The following is a 20,530-nucleotide window of genomic DNA, read 5'->3' as shown; positions in this document are numbered from 1 at the left end:
TTCTCTCACAGAGAAGAATGCATAACAAGGGCTGAAACCTCAAACTTCTCTCACAGAGAAGAATGCACAACAAGGGCGGATACCTCAAACTTCTGTCACAGAAAAGAATGCATAACAAGGGTTGATACCTCAAAATTCTCTCATAGAGAAGAATGCATAACAAGGGCTGAAACCTCAAACTTCTCTCACAAAGAAGAATGCATCTCCACCATACCTACTCAAAGAGAATGGATCCACCATACCTACTTGTAGAGGGTGGATCGAGGGCTTTCACCTCAAACTTCTCCTAGAGAAGAATGCATTAACAAGAGATTGCACCTCAAACTTCTCCTCATAGAGAAAAAATCATTAACAAGGGATCTCACCTCAAACTTCTCTCTCTCAGAGAAGAAATCATTAACGAGGGATGAACTTCTCTCTCACAAAGAAGAACTCATTAACAAGGGATTGCACCTCAAAATTATCTCTCTTAGAGAATAACTCATTAACAAGGGCTTTCACCTCAAATTTCTCCATCACAGAGAAAAATGCATTAACCAAATCTTCATGATGAAGTGGCTCCCTCTGAAGCTGAAATGTTAGGATCCCTCTAAAGCTAAAATGTTAGGCTCCCTTTAAAGCTGAAAAACAAGCTCCCTCTGAAGTAAATATCAACCTTTTGACCTCTTCGTCCAAGGTTACTTCAGATGCTATGTCAGACTCCCTCTGAATGCCTATTCTTCCTTTGCAAAGAAATGCAAGAAATCTTCCTTTCTTGAATAGAGATTTGTCAGTGCCTGAACCTTGGGTAGAGTGACCACCAATGAAAAGCATAATTCTCGCAGCAATGCCAAGCACACAAGCCCCAACCAGCCCCATGACCATGCTGAGAGCAGTGCCAGTGCAACATGTAGCTCTTGCATTTGTCTGCACCGCCCACAGATCCTTCTGCAACTCTTCCAAAACCAAATTCAAAGTGAATTCGCACTGGGAAGCTGGCAACAAGAATGGGGTGATGCTCTGAGCAGAGAGGCCATCCTTGACGTTGACTACATTGTTAGCAAATTTGCAGATAACATCAAGCATTCTATCAATTTGTTGCCACAAATTAGGATTGGGATGAATACTAGACATACTAAGCCAATAATGCCTGACCATATGACCCTTGTCTAGATTGGCAATCAAACCAGCCTCAAGCTCTTCCAAGGCCTTAAAAGCACTTTGAAACTTGGGTTCCATCGCCTCCACAAATTCATCTATAAACCCCATTTGGCTGACATCGATATACAATTTGAGCTCCTTGTGTTGATAAAGCCAATCGAAGTACTGATTCCACAGGGTTGCGGGCTTTGTCTCTATCCCCTTCTTCTTCTACAAAGAATTTGTATCGAGCATAGAAAGCTCTCCAGCCACAACAACCCAGGTTTAAGTCACAAGCTGACATCTTTCAACACTGACAATGACGAGCTTTGAAACCTTGGGCGAAATCCCGTGACTAGGCAACATGCAACCTTTTGGACAGGTTATTGTCTACATTTTCCTACGAAATTTTAGGTGTAAAGGATTTTGGGCCATCATACTTGTTCTTGGGGCCTGGGGAGACTTGATCCCTTGATTGCCACCTAATTTATCTAGACGCCTAACCGACGCTGCTGCGAAGGGCGGAGGTGAGCGAGTGTAATCACTGCATTATCCTTTGTAGTCACCTTTCGATCTGGAATAGATCTTAAATCTACAATTGTTTGTGATTGAATTTCTCTTGAGAGCACAAGATCTACCTTCAAGCAGTTAGGCTCTATACAAGGAACCCACTCTGATACTATTTTTTTTTTAAGATAGTGCTCGTTAACCATAGGAAAACATCAGATCTATTGCCTTCCCAACCATAGATGGTAAGCTCTTATCGTCACCCCCGAGCACGCTACATAAATTTCTCACCATCAATTGATCTGCTTGTGCATGAATTCAATCTGCCTGATTATGATCGAACTTGTTGTCTTATCTTTGTTCCAAAGAGGGAAGACCATGTCCATATATATCCATCAAAAGGAGATATCCAAAAGTTAGCTCTCACCAAGGAGGAACGACCTTTATGAAGCATCGCATGCCTTCAAACAAGGGGTGGTGGACTTTAACCAAAAGTCAACCCCTTTGAAACAAATCCAATAAGTCAAACTCGATAATGTATGTTTAATCATTAAACCTGATAATGCATATGTTACTTAATAAAGCTATTAAAGGATTAATATAAGTTATAGATTCATCAAATGTGTAAGGCCAATAGGCCATTCACACATTTGATCTTGCTGAGTCGGCCTGTAGGATTTCTACTGTTGCTATATCATCAACAAGAATTACTTCAATTTAAATTTCCTACGCACAATTACTAGAACAACTATGTTGAAATAAGCTGTATACAAGTAGTTACAACATAGTTGAAGTTATTAGAAGTATCTACTAATAACAATCATATATTTAGTATTGTCAAACTACATAATAATGTTCTTACATTTTCTTTACCTGTTATGTATTTTTCCTAGATTGCTAGGTTTCTTAACTGTTTAGGAGTGCTTGACTGAAGCAATTTTTAGCATCTTACATAGGAATTACTCCCTATTTATGATATAATGAGTTACATTTCTCATTGGAAATATCTACTAACTCACATGTCATACATGTACTCACCTTGAATGTATTTCTCTATTTACTAAATTCTAATGTATTTTTCCTAAAAAAATTTATTTGTTTAAGTTGTTAGTTATGGTTCATGCACATTATTTTTTAGCATCTTAGTTAGGAATTTCTCCATATTTAAGATATAACACATATACTATTTTTTCTCATTCAATGTGCTTGAATTTTTATTCCATTGTGAGATTTAGGTTTTTATGTCTTGTTTATTGTTCTTATTTCTTTGTGATTTTCTCTTTCCTTTTATTTTTTATGGATGCACTTTATTAGGGTATTTAGGTTTTAAAATAATATTTTGAGTAGTGTTCTTGTGTGTATTCCTTTCCGCAAGTCTTAGTTATTCCTATTTTCATAAAATCTAATAATGCAATGTAATCTTAACACATATTACAATAAATTAAATTTCTAATAATTTTCCTAACTTGTGAAATGTTTCAATTTTTTTTATTACTAACAAGTCATAACATATGTATCTATATTTCAAATGTATGCATTGATGTTTTAACATCATAATAGGCTTACAACAATACACATATATGGATTGGCCTATACACAAAATAAAAATATACATTTCCATAAATATTAAAAAAAAGACTAAATTAATGTTTTAAACTTCAGCTATGTAGAACCAATCTAATTTCCACATCATATTGTGAGGAACACTTTAGTCTTATCAAAATTCTAATAATTATTAACCAAAGTGTATTACAAATAAAAATGTATAACTCTAATAAAATCTAATATAGATATTTCATATATGATAAATATATTATAATACTAAATATTTAATAGTCAAGAGTGTTATTTATTTTCATTATTTCTTTATTAATTCAAAACAAAAGCTTTTATTATTATGTAATATTAAAACACTCATAATTTAGGTGGAGATACATTTACTACAATTTAAGTTTAGATTACTTTATCTCAGACTCAATGTTGATAGTTATGCGATAATTTTTGGACGTCTTTACTATAAAATACAATCAAAATTTTAAGAAGGTTGTATCATTTCAAAAGATTTTAGAAAAGTGGTCAAATTCTATACATATTGTGATAATGTGTATTAATCTTATACAAATTTTATTTATAGTATGTTATGTGGTGCTACTTGAAAATGAACATAAACAAATTATTGATATTAAACCTTACTTGACATGTAAGGTCAATCATCATATTTAGACACATGCTCTCTATTTATGAAATCTTTCTAATGTTAGACGACAACATTCCATATCAACTTCTCATTGAGGACAATCTTTTGGAAATGTGTATTTATTAATTTTGAAAACATAAAAAATGTTGAAAATCCATTATTGTCACATCAAATAGGAAAGGCATCAAATAATTCAGAACCAAATGTGCTAGGAGAGAGGGAATGGAAGTGATAGGGGTACCAACGCATGTTATAGTAGGTGGACAAAATGGACCTTATAGTAGTGCACTTAAAATGTGATGTCAATACTTATCATCAAAAGGATTCCTCTAAATTTTAAAAAGCAACCAATCATGTAATGCCACATTAGAGCACCATTAAACATGACTTAGTGCATACCAATTTGTCTTACTTTTTTTGGGACCATTTTAGACACCCTTACAAAATAGCTTATTGATATGACATCATATTTGACCATGTGTACTTGAAAACAAATTTAGACATAAAATTTTGAGAAGTTCAAAATTAAGATGCACACATACTAATCCCCCTCCCTTAACAGATAGCAGTCACATGAAAATGTCTATAAACAATATAAAATGTACTTATTAGCATGGCGGTCACATGAATTCATAAAGACAATATAACAAGTATTTATTAGCTTGGTGGTCACCTGAATTCTAGCAATACTTGTGGGCCAAGGTCTCGAGGAGCCTACATACCTATGGTTTCTCAGATCTCTGTTCGATTCTTGCTTCTTTATAACAGATAAAATATTGTGTCTGGCAATTATACCAGTATACATTTACCAAACTTGCTTTAGGCAAAGGATGTAAGTTTTATATCGCGGGGAGCACTGACCGATGCCTCAAGAAACTCTTCTATTGGAGTGTATTTGTAATCGGGATAGAGCTTTGAAACCTCAAGCTCTTCTTCTCCTAATTCGTAGTTGGTCTGGTCACCTTTCACAAATACGTTGTGCAAAACACAAACAGGAAAATTATCGGGATGAGGAAGTGCTGCATATATGTATTTACTTTTTATTACGATTAATGATTCAGTCTGAGAGAAAAAAAATTAAAGAATTCGGAAGGTGAACGAGATTGAAAACTTACTCTCTGACAGTTTGATTAGCTCAGATTCTGATACGAAAACTCTCTTCATGTTCCTGTTTTCTTCTCCCACAGCTATACAAGCTCACTCTGGCTAATAAACCACTAACTTGTTTAATGTTCTTGAGTCGTTTGGTACCAAAATAGTAAAAGTTGCAACATCATCCTCTAAATTGAAAACTGCTACACAACATTCAAATTTAATGTCAGTACTGTTTTTCTTTTGCAAAATATACCTATATTATATAATGCTGATGGCTTATTGATTGTTTGAATTATCGATCTGTGGTTCCTTTTATATCTGCTACTGATTGGAATCCAGTTGACATTATATACCTTCCTCTAAGTATGGTTTGCGCCGAGGTTGAAGAAGATAATCACAAAATAGGCCCCAAAACAGTTGGCGGAAACTAAGGAATGAGGTGTCCCTGCTTCTTCAAGAGCCCTACTGATTGTTCTTTTTATCATCACATACCCTCTGAAATAGAGAGACCTTTCACCCTGCCTACAACGCAGCCAAATTTTTATGGGAGAAATTTGGTCAGCCTTAAATCTCACACATTAAGTAACATATTAAGTCTAGAAGATGTTAGTCAATTCTGAGTGTTCAACACTTTTAAGCTTAGAAGTGTAATCTTACTGTGATAAGATGCATTAAACAATATATTAAGCTTAGAAAATGTCAATCAATTTTGAATATTTAACGCTTTTAAATTTAGAAATATAAACTTAGTGTTTGTGATTTAAGCCATTCCCAAAAAGCTTTGATTTCAGAAACAATATATAAATCAATTAAAAAACAAAATCTTGAAATTCCCAACTTCTTGAATGGCTCTTATGATTTTGAGCTGATCCATATGCTGAGGGATTGCAAGCGTGGATATGAGTATATCTACTTGTTTATATGCACTCGCCAGACTTTCGTAGTCATCCAGAGATCCCTATATATAAAACCCCCAAAATAATTTATAAATTTAGAGCAATATTTCACTCACTTGAAGAATATGAATACCCATATCTGTGAAGTCTTGAAGTATGCGAGCTTTAGAGGAATGAGGAGCTAGAGATTCAGGCCTTACAAGAACAGAGGTGGGGTAACCAAGTGAAACACTGGCTTTTGCCATGTATTTACCGAGATATCCTGTGCCTCCTATGAGCATTATCCTGTTGTTTTCCCCATCCTGTCTCTCAGCTGTTACTGACATCTTGGAGATTTCAATTCAGTCCGTTTGTCCACAGATAGAGAAAAAGCTCAATTTGATCATCAATTCTTGTTCAAAAAGGAGCTTTTTCTCACCATTAAACTGTCAATCCCCAATGAGACTGCTTTGGTCTATATTGTCATTGTCTGAAGGCTTATCAGAAAATGAAGCATCAACGCACAGTTTTACATGTGACACACTATATTCAATTGTTCTCTCTTTAATTTGATGGCTTTCGTCGATGTTTAATCATTAGTTTTCTTGTTATCCAAAAGTTAAATGGTATGATAAAAATATGATAGAAATCATGTTCGTTAACATATTCATCTCTTTAAACCTTATAAACAAAGACATTGTTTTTCCAAAAAGTGAGACCAAATCATTAATCAATAGTTGGGTGAACTGTAAATTAGTTTCTCTCTAAATTTTTTGAATGGTACAACTCCCTTCATCAGATCTATATAATCAAATTATAAGGAAAATTAAATTTGGGTACACGTTTTCCTAGAAAGTAGTAAAGGTAACAAATGCTTGCACATTACCACGCAACAAGCACAAGTAACCAAAACTAGAGGATAACATTCCAAATAACAGATTGAATTTATAGGTTCAAAGATAGTTCATCTTTCCAACAAATCACAATTAGAATTGGTACACCAATGAGCAACACTAATGTGAGAAAATGTTTTAACCCAAAATAGATCTTACTAAACTTTCAGAAAGAGAGTGAATGTTGCTTCAAATGAACATTTTTACCCACAAAGAAGTAATCACATTCATAAATCCATTTAAATTCACAAATTCAGTATGAACATCAAAGCAAACTTCACATTTAAAGCACACAGACAATAAATTCTATAATAGACAAACAACTCTTGAATCAATTTTCTACACATAGAATGATAGGAAAGTGGGTTATGGATAGGGATTTGTCATGGGTCAAACCCTAGTTTAGGAATTAAACTTAAAATTGAAATGATAATTGTAATCAAAATAGAATTGAATTGCAGCTACACTCTTTCCTTTTGAGGGAAAGGCTAGATCTGAAATTCAATGCATGTAATTGGAATATATACCTTAATGAAGCTTGCTTGAAGCCTCACACAAGGGTTTTAGGATGTCATGTAGGATGTCTTCGTCAAAGTTTCATCATGGATGCCATCTTCAATGCTTCAACTTAACTGAACTTCTCCTCAATGCTTGAGGAATGCTTGATTGCTTGCTCAATTGAAAGGAATTCGCTAGAGTGTAACTCAACTTAGATTAGATGTCTTAGGTCTTCAAATGAGAGGAGTGTGCCTCCTTTTATACCTGACTACCCAAAACCTCTTTGAATTTTTAGAGAAGGTTGACACGAGACCCAAATTCCCGCTCACTTGAAGTGACCATTATGAGGACTAAATTTGGGTCTTGATTGAGAGGACCAAGGCGTTACAGTGCCATGGTCCTAAGCTAGAATCAAGATGCACTAGCCCCCTAGTCATGATAATTAGGGCTCATCTTTGGGGAAGAGGTAGAAGAGAAAGTGAAAATGCAGGTTTGTGAGAGATGTAAGTAGAATCAAAGCAAGCATTGAGAATTGAAAGAGAAAATTCCAAGGTGAGTTCTAGGTGAGGACAAAATTTTAGGTGGATACAATTTATGATACTACACAAACTACAAAAAGTGACAAAATTGCATAGAGAAGACTAAGAAACATAGCTCTAGACTTAAAACAAGTGAAAACCCTAGATCAATATTGATTAGCTTAATATTCTCACACTTTTTGGTTGAATTTTAAATGGAGAGATCTACAAGGCATCATCTTCTTAAATCTAAAACCTTAGCTGACAAAAATACCTTCAAGACTAAGGTGCCTAGCTCCATAGCTTGACATGTTTAGCTATAAAATTTAGTTACAATTTCCTCTATGCCTCTCATTTTTAGATTTGTACTTATGTGTTTACCTGCAATTTATGTATCTTTATATTTATTTTGAATCTTGTCAATTTTACATCATTTTACCCAATCACTACACATTCACATCAAATCAAAAATAATAAATAATCATACACAACATACATCTCCCCTATAAGACTAAAGTTAGATCTTAGTTTCTCTTTTATCAAAAGAATGATTATTGTTTAGGAAATTAGATCTTAGTTTATGTCTTTAGGCTAGGACCCTATTTCCAACATTCCATATTGCTTGTTATTCTTCAACATAAGATTGATCATTTTTATTGGTTTATTATTTATCAAGGCCTTTTTCTTAGATCAATATTTTCCAATATGAGAGTTCTCATCTCAATTGTTTATTTTATGAGCTACCTAAGAATCTTAGGCACCATTTTATCTCTAAACTAGAGCCTACTAAACCTAAAATTGGACTAATAATTTTATTGTATATAGTTGTGGTTGGTAATTTTCTATCCAACTATTTTAAATTTATTCATTTTAGCATGAGTTAAGGGTAGATATTTCTTGTATAAGTTAGAAATATATATTAAAGTCTATTGTTTCAACTAGTTGTGTAACTGATATTCATTTTTTACCTTACACTGAAGCTATGATTTTTCCAATGTGATTGTGCAAGTTGAGGGGAGCATAAATAAAAATACATTTAATGTTGTTTGTCTGATAATAATAAAGTGTCCTGTCATTTGACCTCCTATCAAAATCTTTCCCTTGCACCTGGATGTAGATGTCAATATAATTGATGAATAAAAATAGATCATAGACATTGGTCACATGACTCAACTAACTTCGTCATGAGTTAGGGATCATGTTGCTCATGGGTGGTGACAACCTTCTTTCCTACCATGCCCATATTTACATGGGTGTGGTGATTCTAGCTAGTTAGATTCTACCATGTTTCCTCACTTGGATATGACAATTTTAACTATTTGTGTTCAATAACATGGAGATGAAGATAAAGAAGAAGAAAATGCTCTTACTAGTTAGAAACTCATTATTGATGGTTCCATATTTGGTAATGTACAACAAATATTATGTTATTACCCTTCCCTTATAGTGTGGAATTCACTTCCTAAGGAATTTTTTAGCCCCTTTCCTTTAGATTTGGAATTGATAAACATTACAAATGCAAAGTACAGAGATGGGGTTCAGTTTAAGAGACAATAGCTCAAGTGTGTTCATAGTATAAATCATAGCGAAGGGCAAACAGGTAGAGGAAGCTAAATATAGGAAAGAGGCGTGCATTCTTATAGTGCCCATAGCCATAGCAGGTGAATTCACCAATTTCTACTATCCCACCATGATGTCCATTGGCCCTTTGTTATACTTATTTTGCCAAGAATGAGGGCTCTCTAACTCGGATAGAAAAGGAGCATGAGAAGAAAATTTGGGGAATGGAATTATACAAGTTATCCACTAGAAGATTTTTGTAGTTTTTGGAAAATGGTTTATTCTTTATCTTTGTGTTATATGCTGATGATATGCTTATGACAAGTAAAAGCATGGCTGAAATCAATAAGTTGAAGGTTTAGCTGGCTAGGATATTTGATATGAAGAATCTAAGAGTAGCGAACAAATTTTGGCCATAGAGATACACATAGATAGGGAACATGGTAAGGTTTCATTATCATAGCAGAAATATGTGGAGAAGATCCTCATAAGATTCGGTCTGCAGGATGTGAAACCTGTAAAATCCCTTTGGCTTTCCATTTTAAGATTTCTTCAAGTTTATGTCCTAGTACTAAGGAAGAAAAGGATTATATGTCTCATGTATCGAATCCTAATGTAGTAGGAAGTTTGATGTATGCAATGGTATGTACAAGACCAAATGTTTCACATGCAATTGGTATTGTTAGTAGATATATGCCAAATCCAGGTAAAGAGCATTGGGCAGTAGTGAAAGGGGTGCTTTGATATTTCATAAACACTAGTTTAGTGTGTGGTTATGTCGATTCTAGTTTGGTAGGTGATTTTGACAAAATGATATCTACATTAGGTTATGTCTTTAATTTTGTAGGTGGAGTTGTTTGTTGGATGTCAAAGATTCAAGAAACAGTTGCTTTATGTGCAAATGAGGCAAAGTATATCATTTTCTCGCATGCATTTAAAGAAGCAATTCAGTTTAAGGACATTTTGGGTGAGGTTGAAAAAGTGCAAGACAAAGTGATTGTATTTTAAGATAGTCAAAGTGCTACTCATTTGGCTAAAATACTTGCTTATCACAGTAGAGTCAAGCATATTGAAATTAAGTACCATTGTGTAAGGTAGGTTATTTATGGAGGTAGACTAATCCTTGATAAAGTTCATACACCTAGGTTGCATTGTGTTGATTATCTATTTCATTCTTAAGGTTAATTGCTTACTGTTATTTGTTTCTTCTATTTCGGTATTCAATGTTTATGTGCACTGGTTAAAGGTTATAAAGTGGTTTAATTGATATAATATGTTGACAACTAATTCACAACCCCCCCCTCTTAGTTGTCCACCAGTTATCATCATAACATGCATACTAACTCCAAATTTAGGTGAAACCACCTCATGTTTTCTATTTTGTGACCATTATCTTATGATTTGTCCTCTCTTTGGGGCTTATTATTGTGATAACATGGTTGTCCTTTTTGGTGTATCCTACCATAAAACAATTTCTCTTGGCAAGGCACATGCAATCAATTTAATGTACGCGGCATACACTTTGCTCAATAATTCTCTCTCTTGCATATCTTGAAACTTAAAGTTACTTAGCTTTTTCTTTGTATTTTTTGGTATTTTTCTTTTCAGGACTCATAGTGAGAGAAACTTACTAGTTGTATTCATGGTTCTCTCTTTCTCTATCTCATGATCTTCCCCTTTACCATATCATTGAACTCATGAGATCCTAAAGTCCACTAGAGGTTTCGTGTATCTTTCCTCCTTGAAGACTTAGTGAAATTTTTTCAATCTTAACCCTTTCTCTTTTACTAAGAGTATGATTTAACTCATACTCCCACTAAACTGGGGCCTAAATGTTGTATCCTAAAATTTCACCATTTATAATTTCGACTACATTTTGGTCTCCACCTTAATGTTTGTGCCCCTTAGCTTGATTCAAGACCTACTTATGCTCCTACACATCACAAACATCAAAAGCCTTGATTGGCACCCCCTCGGTACCTTGATCCTAACCCAAAATAGGGCAGAACTAGGGTGTCGCACTATGGTCCTCCCTAAATTGGCCCTTTGTAAACCCATTTTATCATTTTAGATTTGAGCGGGATTCCCCTCTTCATGTCAGCTGATGTCAAAAAATTAATCAATATTCCTGACAAGAAAGTACATAAAGAGGATTTCCCCTCTCATTTGAACATCCCATCAATTACAATAAGCATTCAAGCATGCAAGAGATCAAACAATCAAGCATTCAAGAGAAATTGAGCATCTTCAGTCTTCCTTCAAGCCTTGGGGAAGTAATAAAGTCAAAGATCAAGAATTAAAATGGAGATCTACATCCTATTTCATGAAACCCTAATTCCATGTGAAGGTAACCAAAACTTCACAAGGAGGTATAATCATTCAATTTTGAGTCCTATTTAATTTCTCCCTAAAAATGAGAACCTTTCCTTTCAGTCATTTCAATTACATTTATCCCAATTTCATGGTTAATTCCAAAATTGAGGTTTGACCTAAGGCAAGTCCCTATTCCCAACCTGTTTCCCTTTTTTTTTGCGTGCAGGAAACATGTGTGCAACCATACTTCTCAAAATAAGCTTTAGACACAAAGACATAATAACCCTTTTTGGTGTGCAGAAAATTGGGAGGATTGTGTTGTGTTACAGTCCATGCTTTTTGGGGCATTTTCATCTTGAACCGGTAGCTCATTATTTTTCATTTTTCTCTCCAATTTCAACACTTTACCCTAAATAAGCATTTCAACTTACAAAAGAGGGAAAAACCTATCATAATCAATCAATCCACTTAGTATTGAGTCCTTATCTGATTTTTTATTGAATCTAGTGGATTCCTCCCCTCTTTTGAATGTAAAGGAATTCCTCCCCCAAAGCAAAAATTGATTTGGTGATTTCTCCTTCTATGTTGCAAATTGTCAAATCAAATTTTTCCCTTGACAGTTAGTAGACTTAGTTTTTAGTAGTTTTGTTAATTAGTATTCTATTATGAGTTTGGGTTGTCTCATTTTTTGAAATACAATAAGAAATTGATCCAATCAATACAACTTCAAGTTAGGATTTTTTACAGATATTATTTTATTTTAGCTAGTGAGGCAAGGGTAGACAACTTGAGGTAATTGCAATACTTTCTATATTTTATACTATTAAAAATGTGAGAATAATTTTTTAAGTTGTATTTCTTGATTCATGTTAATGTGATTGATTTTTATTGACACTTGTGTTTAAATAAGTTGTATACAAGTAGCTACAAAACAATTGGAGTTACTAGAAGTATCTACTAACAAAAATTATATATTTAGGATTGTCAAGCTATATAATAATGTTCTCACTTAAATTTGTTTCCAATAGAATTGTTGATTTTAAGATAGTGCTCGTTAACCATAGGCAAACATTAGATCTGTTGCCTTCCCAACCATAAATGATAAGCTCTTATTGTCACCCCCGAGCACACTACATAAATTTTTCACCATCAATTGATCTGCTTGTACATGAATTCCATTTGCCTGATTATGATCGAACTTGTTGTCTTATCTCTGTTCCAAAGAGGGAAGACCACGTCCATATATATTTGTCGAAAGGAGATATCCAAAATTTGGCTCTCATCAACGAGGCACAACCTTCATGAAGCATCGCATACCTTCAAATGAGGGGTGGCAGACTTTAAACAAAAGTCAACCCCTTTGAAACAAATCCAATAATTCAAACTCGATAATGTATGTTTAATCATTCAACCTGATAATGCATATGTAACTTAATAAAGATATTAAAGGATTAATATAAGTTATAGATTCATCAAATGTGTAAAGCCAATAGGCAATTCACACATTTGATCTTGCTAAGTCGGCGTGTAGGATTTCTACCGATGCTATATCATCAATACTCCCTCTTAGCTAGGGAGGAATCCTTGTTAATCTCTACAAGTCACATCACCTCATCGTGGTGACTAACATAATGAATACACTCAGGTGAATGAAAGAATCTTATCACCTCATTGTGATACCATATCACCTAATCATGATGTTAGACCATAATGGCTACTCTAAGAGGGTGAATACACACAAATGCTAAGTCATGGAGTCTCTCACATGACATCCACCACACCTACTCGCAGAGGGTGGATCCACCATACCCTACTTGTAGAGGGTGGAACAAGGGCTTTAACCTCAAACTTCTCTCACAGAGAAGAATGCACAACAAGGGATGATACCTCAAACTTCTCTTACAAAGAAGAATGCATAACAAGGGCTAAAACCTAAAACTTCTCTCACAGACAAGAATGCACAACAAGGGATGATACCCCAAACTTCTCTCACATAGAAGAATACATAACAAGGGATGAAACTTCAAACTTCTCTCACAGAGAAGAATGCACAACAAGGGCGGATACCTCAAACTTCTGTCACAGAAAAGAATGCATAACAAGGGTTGATACCTCAAAATTCTCTCATAGAGAAGAATGCATAACAAGGGCTGAAACCTCAAACTTCTCTCACAAAGAAGAATGCATCTCCACCATACCTACTCACAGAGAATGGATCCACCATACCTACTTGTAGAGGGTGGATTGAGGGCTTTCGCCTCAAACTTCTCCCAGAGAAGAATGCATTAAGAAGAGATTGCACCTTGAACTTCTCCTCATAGAGAAAAACTCATTAACAAGGGATTTCACCTTGAACTTCTCCCTCTCAGAGAAGAAATTATTAACAAGGGATGAACTTCTCTCTCACAAAGAAGAACTCATTAACAAGGGATTGCACCTTAAAATTATCTCTCTCAGAGAATAACTCATTAACAAGGGCTTTCACCTCAAATTTCTCCATCACCGAGAAAAATGCATTAAATGAATCTTCATGATGAAGTGGCTCCCTCTGAAGCTGAAATGTCAGGATCCCTCTAAAGCTAATATGTTAGGCTCACTTTAAAGCTAAAAAACAAGCTCCCTCTCAAGTAAATATCAACCTTCTGACCTCTTCGTCCAAGGTTACTTCTAACAATATTTCAGACTCCCTCTGAATGCTTATTCTTCCTTTGCAAAGAAATGCAAGAAATCTTCCTTCCTTGAATAGAGATTCGCTAGTGCCTAAACCTTGGGTATAGTGACCGCCAATGAAAAGCATAATTCTGGTAGTAGTGCCAGACACACAAGCCCCAACCAACCCCACGGCCATGCTGAGAGCAGTACCAATGCAACATGTAGCTCTTGCATTTGTTTGTGTCGCCCACGGATCCTTCTGCAACTCTTCCAAAACCAAATTCAAAGTGAATTCACATTGGGAAGCTGGCAACAAGAATCAGATGATGCTCTGAGCAGAGAGGCCATCCTTGATGTTGACTACATTGTCAGCAAATTTGCAGATAACATCAAGCATTCTATCAATTTGTTGCCACAAATTAGGATTGGGAGAAATACTAGACATACTGAGCCAATAATGCCCGACCATATGACCCTTGTCTGGATTGGCAATCAAACCAGCCTCAAGCTCTTCCAAGGCCTTAAAAGCACTTTGAAACTTGGGTTCCATCGCCTCCACAAATTCATCTGTAAACCCCATTTGGCTGACATCAATATACAATCCAAGCTCCTCGTGTTGATAAAGTCAATCCAAGTACTGATTCCATAGGTTTGTCGGCTCCGTCTCTATCCCTTTCTTCTTCTACAAAGAATTTGTATCGAGCACAGAAATCTCTCCAGCCACAACAACCCAAGTTTAAGTCACAAGCCGACATCTTTCAATGCTGACAATGCCGAGCTTTGAAACCTTGGGTGAAATCCTATGACTGGGCAACAAGAAACTTTTTGGATAGGTTATTGTCTGCATTTTCCTACGAAATTTCAGGCGTAAAGGATTTTGGGCCACCATACTTGTTCTCGGGGCCTGGGGAGACTCGATCCCCTGATTGCCACCTAATTTATCTAGATGCCTGACCGACACCACTATGAAGGGCGGAGGTGAGCGAGTGTAATCATTGCATTATCCTCTATAGTCACCTTTCGATCTGGAATAGATCTTAAATCTGCAATTGTTTGTGATTGAATTTCCCTTGAGAGCACAAGATCTACCTTCAAGCAGTTAGGCTATATACAAGGAACCCACTCTGATACTATTTTGATTTTAAGATAGTGCTCGTTAACCACAGGAAAACATCAGATCTATTGCCTTCCCAACCATAGATGGTAAGCTCTTATCATCACCCCTGAGCATGCTACATAAATTTCTCACCATCAATTGATCTGCTTGTACATGAATTCAATCTGCCTGATTATGATCGAACTTGTTGTCTTATCTTTGTTCCAAAGAGGGAAGACCATGTCCATATATATCCATCGAAAGGAGATATCCAAGAGTCAGCTCTCATCAAGGAGGAACGACCTTCATGAAGCATCACATGCCTTCAAACAAGGGGTGGTGGACTTTAACCAAAAGTCGACCCCTTTGAAACAAATCCAATAAGTCAAACTCAATAATGTATGTTTAATCATTAACACTGATAATGCATATGTGACTTAATAAAGATATTAAAGGATTAATATAAGTTATAGAATAATCAAATGTGTAAGGCCAATAGGCCATTCACACATTTGATCTTGCTGAGTCGGCCTGTAGGATTTCTACTGATGCTATATCATAAACAAGAATTACTTCAATTTAAATTTCCTACGTACAATTACTAGAACAACTATGTTGAAATAAGTTGTATACAAGTAGTTACATCATAGTTGAAGTTATTAGAAGTATCTACTAATAACAATTATATATTTAGTATTGTCAAACTACATAATAATGTTCTTACATTTTCTTTACCTCTTATGTATTTTTCCTAGATTGCTAGGTTTCTTAACTGTTTAGGAGTGTTTGATTGAAGCAAGTTTTAGCATCTTACATAGGAATTACTCCCTATTTATGATATAATGAGTTACATTTCTCATTGGAAATATCTACTAACTCACATGTCATATATGTACTCACCTTGAATGTATTTCTCTGTTTACTAAATTCTAATGTATTTTTCCTAAAAAAAATTATTTGTTTAAGTTGTTAGTTATGGTTCATGCACATTATTTTTTAGCATCTTAGTTAGGAATTTCTCCATATTTAAGATATAACACATATTCTATTTTTTCTCATTCAATGTGCTTGAATTTTTATTCCATTGTGAGATTTAGGTATTTATGTCTTGTTTATTGTTCTTATTTCTTTGTGATTTTTTCTTTCCTTTTATTTTTTATGGACGCACTTTATTAGGGTATTTGGGTTTTAAAATAATATTTTGAGTAGTGTTCTTGTGTGTATTCCTTTCCGCAAGTCTTAGTTATTCCTATTTTCATAAAATCTAATAATGCAATGTAATCTTAACACATATTACAATAAATTAAATTTCTAAGAATTTTCCTAACTTGTGAAATGTTTCAATTTTTTTTATTACTAACAAGTCATAACATATGTATCTATATTTCAAATGTATGCATTGATGTTTTAACATCATAATAGGCTTACAACAATACACATATATGGATTGTCCTATACACAAAATAAAATATACATTTCCATAAATATAAAAAAGAAGACTAAATTAATGTTTTAAACTTCAGCTATGTAGAACCAATCTAATTTCCACATCATATTGTGAGGAACACTTTAGTCTTATCAAAATTCTAATAATTATTAACCAAAGTGTATTACAAATAAAAATGTATAACTCTAATAAAATCTAATATAGATATTTCATATATGATAAATATATTATAATACTAAATATTTAATAGTCAAGAGTGTTATTTATTTTCATTATTTCTTTATTAATTCAAAACAAAAGCTTTTATTATTATGTAATATTAAAACACTCATAATTTAGGTGGGGATATATTTACCACAATTTAAGTTTAGATTACTTTATCTCAGACTCAATGTTGATAGTTATGGGATAATTTTTGGACATCTTTACTATAAAATACAATCAAAATTTTAAGAAGGTTGTATCATTTCAAAAGATTTTAGAAAAGTGGTCAAATTCTATACACATTGTTATAATGTGTATTAATCTTATACAAATTTTATTTATAGTATGTTATGTAGTGCTACTTGAAAATGAACATAAACAAATTATTGATATTAAACCTTACTTGACATGTAAGGTCAATCATCATATTTAGACGCATGCTCTCTATTTATGAAATCTTTCTAATGTTAGACGACAACATTCCATATCAACTTCTCATTGAGGACAATCTTTTGGAAATGTGTATTTATTAATTTTGAAAACATAAAAAATGTTGAAAATCCATTATTGTCACATCAAATAAGAAAGGCATCAAACAATTCAAAACCAAATGTGCTAGGAGAGAGGGAATGGAAGTGATAGGGGTACCAACGCATGTTATAGTAGGTGGACAAAATGGACCTTATAGTAGTGCACTAAAAATGTGATGTCAATAATTATCATGAAAAGGATTCCTCTAAATTTTAAAAAGCAACCAATCATGTAATGCCACATTAGAGCACCATTAAACATGACTTAGTGCATACCAATTTGTCTTACTTTTTTTGGGACCATTTTAGACACCCTTACAAAATAGCTTATTGATATGACATCATATTTGACCATGTGTACTTGAAAATAAATTAAGACATAAAATTTTGAGAAGTGCAAAATTAGGATGCACACATACTAATCCCCCTCCCTTAACAGATAGCAGTCACATGAAAATGTCTATAAACAATATAAAATGTACTTATTAGCATGGCGGTCACATGAATTCATAAAGACAATATAACAAGTATTTATTAGCTTGGTGGTCACCTGAATTCTAGCAATACTTGTGGGCTAAGGTCTCGAGGAGCCTACATACCTATGGTTTCTCAGATCTCTGTTCAATTCTTGCTTCTTTATAACAGATAAAATATTGTGTCTGGCAATTATACCAGTATACATTTCCCAAACTTGCTTTAGGCAAAGGATGTAAGTAAGTTTTATATCGCGGGGAGCACTGACCGATGCCTCAAGAAACTCTTCTATTGGAGTGTATTTGTAATCGGGATAGAGCGTTGAAACCTCAAGCTCTTCTTCTCCTAATTCGTAGTTTGTCTGGTCACCTTTCACAAATACGTTGTGCAAAACACAAACAGGAAAATTATCGGGATGAGGAAGTGCTGCATATATGTATTTACTTTTTATTACGATTAATGATTCAGTCTGAGAGAAAAAAAACTAAAGAATTCGGAAGGTGAACGAGATTGAAAACATACTCTCTGACAGTTTGATTAGCTCAGATTCTGATACGAAAACTCTCTTCGTGTTCCTGTTTTCTTCTCCCACAGCTATACAAGCTCACTCTGGCTAATAAAACTTGTTTAATGTTCTTGAGTCGTTTGCTACCAAAATAGTAAAAGCTGCAACATCAACCTCTAAATTGGAAACTGCTACACAACATTCAAATTTAATGTCAGTACTGTTTTTCTCTTGCAAAATATACCTATATTATATAATGATGATGGCTTATTGATTGTTTGAATTATCGATCTGTGGTTCCTTTTATATCTGCTAGTGATTGGAACCCAGTTGACATTATATACCTTCCTCTAAGTATGGTTTGCGCCGAGGTTGAAGAAGATAATCACAAAATAGGCCCCAAAACAGTTGGCCGAAACTAAGGAATGACGTATCCCTGCTTCTTCAAGAGCCCTACTGATTGTTCTTTTTATCATTACATACCCTCTGAAATAGAGAGACCTTTCACCCTGCCTACAACGCAGCCAAACTCTTATGGGAGAAATCTGGTGATCTGATTTATGAAAACCAGATTACAATACCTAGTGTGATACTTGCGGTATTGTAGATTTCAACACAAAAAAGAAATTGACAACAAGAAGATTGCAAACCAAAAACTGTCTCCATTCTATTCAAAATTGGAGTTTATACAAGTCGAATGTATCCCAAGGGTCACACAAATCCCTTGGAATTTGAAATGAAGAGTCATCATAATGTTTATTACAATTAAACTATTAAAACTATCAAAATTATCAAAAAACTAAATATAAAATTTCAGTCCACTTTGAGAAGGCATAACTTTCTCATCCTAGCTCCGAATTACAAACCGTTTGATGCATTGGAAAGGTACTCAAATAACCTAGAACCAAATTTCGGAAACATCGATGATAACTCAACATGTTTCCAGGCACCATATTTGTCCAAAAATGCACCGAAGACCCTCAAAATTGCAATTTACTAAAACATATAAAATTTTGGAAAAATTAGATTAATATTTTCCCAATTTAATCCTGATCATCTAGTCAGCCTTAAATCTCACACATTAAGTAACATATTAAGTCTAGAGGATGTTAGTCAATTCTAAGTGTTCAACACTTTTAAACGTAGAAGTGTATTCTTACTGTGATAACATACATTAAACAATATATTAAGCTAAGAAAATGTCAATCAATTCTGAATATTTAACGCTTTTAAATTTAGAAATATAAACTTAGTGTGTGTGATTTAAGCCATTCCCAAAAAACATTGATTTCAGAAACAATATATAAATCAATTAAAAAACAAAATCTTGAAAAAAAGAAAATCATTTCAACCTTGATATTCCCAACTTCTTGAATGGCTCTTATGATTTTGAGCTGATCCATATGCTGAGGGATTGCAAGCGTGGATATGAGTATATCTACTTGTTTAAATGCACTCGCCAGACTTTCGTAGTCATCTAGAGATCCCTATATATAAAACCCCAAAAATAATTTATAAATTTCGAGCACACTCCGAAGAATAAAGTTTTTACAACTGCAATATTTCACTCACTTGAAGAATATGAATACCCATATCTGTGAAGTCTTGAAGTATGCTAGCTTTAGAGGAATGAGGAGCTAGAGATTATGGCCTTACAAGAACAGAGGTGGGGTAACCAAGTGAAACACTGCCTTTTGCCATGTATTTACCGAGATATCCTGTGCCTCCTATGAGCATTATCCTGTTCTTTCCCCCATCCTGTCTCTCAGCTGTTACTGACATCTTGGAGATTTCAATTCAGTCCGTTTGTCCACAGATAGAGAAAAAGCTCAATTTGATCATCAATTCTTGTTCAAAAAGAAGGAGCTTTTTCTCACCATTAAACTGTGAATCCCCAATGAGACTGCTTTGGTCTATATTGTCATTGTCTGAAGGCTTATCAGGAAATGAAGCATCAACGCACAGTTTTACATGTGACACACTATATTCAATTGTTCTCTCTTTAATTTGATGGCTTTCGTCGATGTTTAATCATTAGTTTTCTTGT

General features: G+C 34.3%; 1 protein-coding gene and 1 pseudogene across 1 annotated transcript; both read right to left on the bottom strand.

The window, feature by feature from the left end:
* Window positions 1-5,723: 5,723 nt before the first annotated feature.
* Window positions 5,724-6,140, bottom strand: LOC131856616 (isoeugenol synthase 1-like). Its single transcript, XM_059208463.1, has 2 exons — window positions 5,931-6,140; window positions 5,724-5,876 (listed from the first exon to the last, which is right to left on the bottom strand). The coding sequence occupies exons 1-2, from the start codon at window positions 6,138-6,140 to the stop codon at window positions 5,724-5,726; spliced, it is 363 nt and encodes a 120-aa protein (XP_059064446.1).
* An 8,406-nt stretch (window positions 6,141-14,546) lies between these two features.
* On the bottom strand, window positions 14,547-20,265 carry LOC131856615 (isoeugenol synthase 1-like; annotated as a pseudogene).
* Between the last annotated feature and the right edge of the window lie 265 nt (window positions 20,266-20,530).

Source organism: Cryptomeria japonica, chromosome 7 (assembly GCF_030272615.1).
Source record: "Cryptomeria japonica chromosome 7, Sugi_1.0, whole genome shotgun sequence".
Lineage (NCBI taxonomy): Eukaryota > Viridiplantae > Streptophyta > Pinopsida > Cupressales > Cupressaceae > Cryptomeria > Cryptomeria japonica.
Note: the sequence above shows the minus strand (reverse complement) of the source record. Positions and strands in the feature narration are given on the sequence as shown.

Bases quoted from the DNA above. Each gene is read 5' to 3' on its own strand.
- LOC131856616 (XM_059208463.1), bottom strand. From the start codon at position 6,140: ATGTCAGTAACAGCTGAGAGACAGGATGGGGAAAACAACAGGATAATG. The intron at 5,877-5,930 runs GTGAGTGAAATA...TTTTATATATAG, and splicing joins TGGGTATTCATATTCTTCAA to GGATCTCTGGATGACTACGA.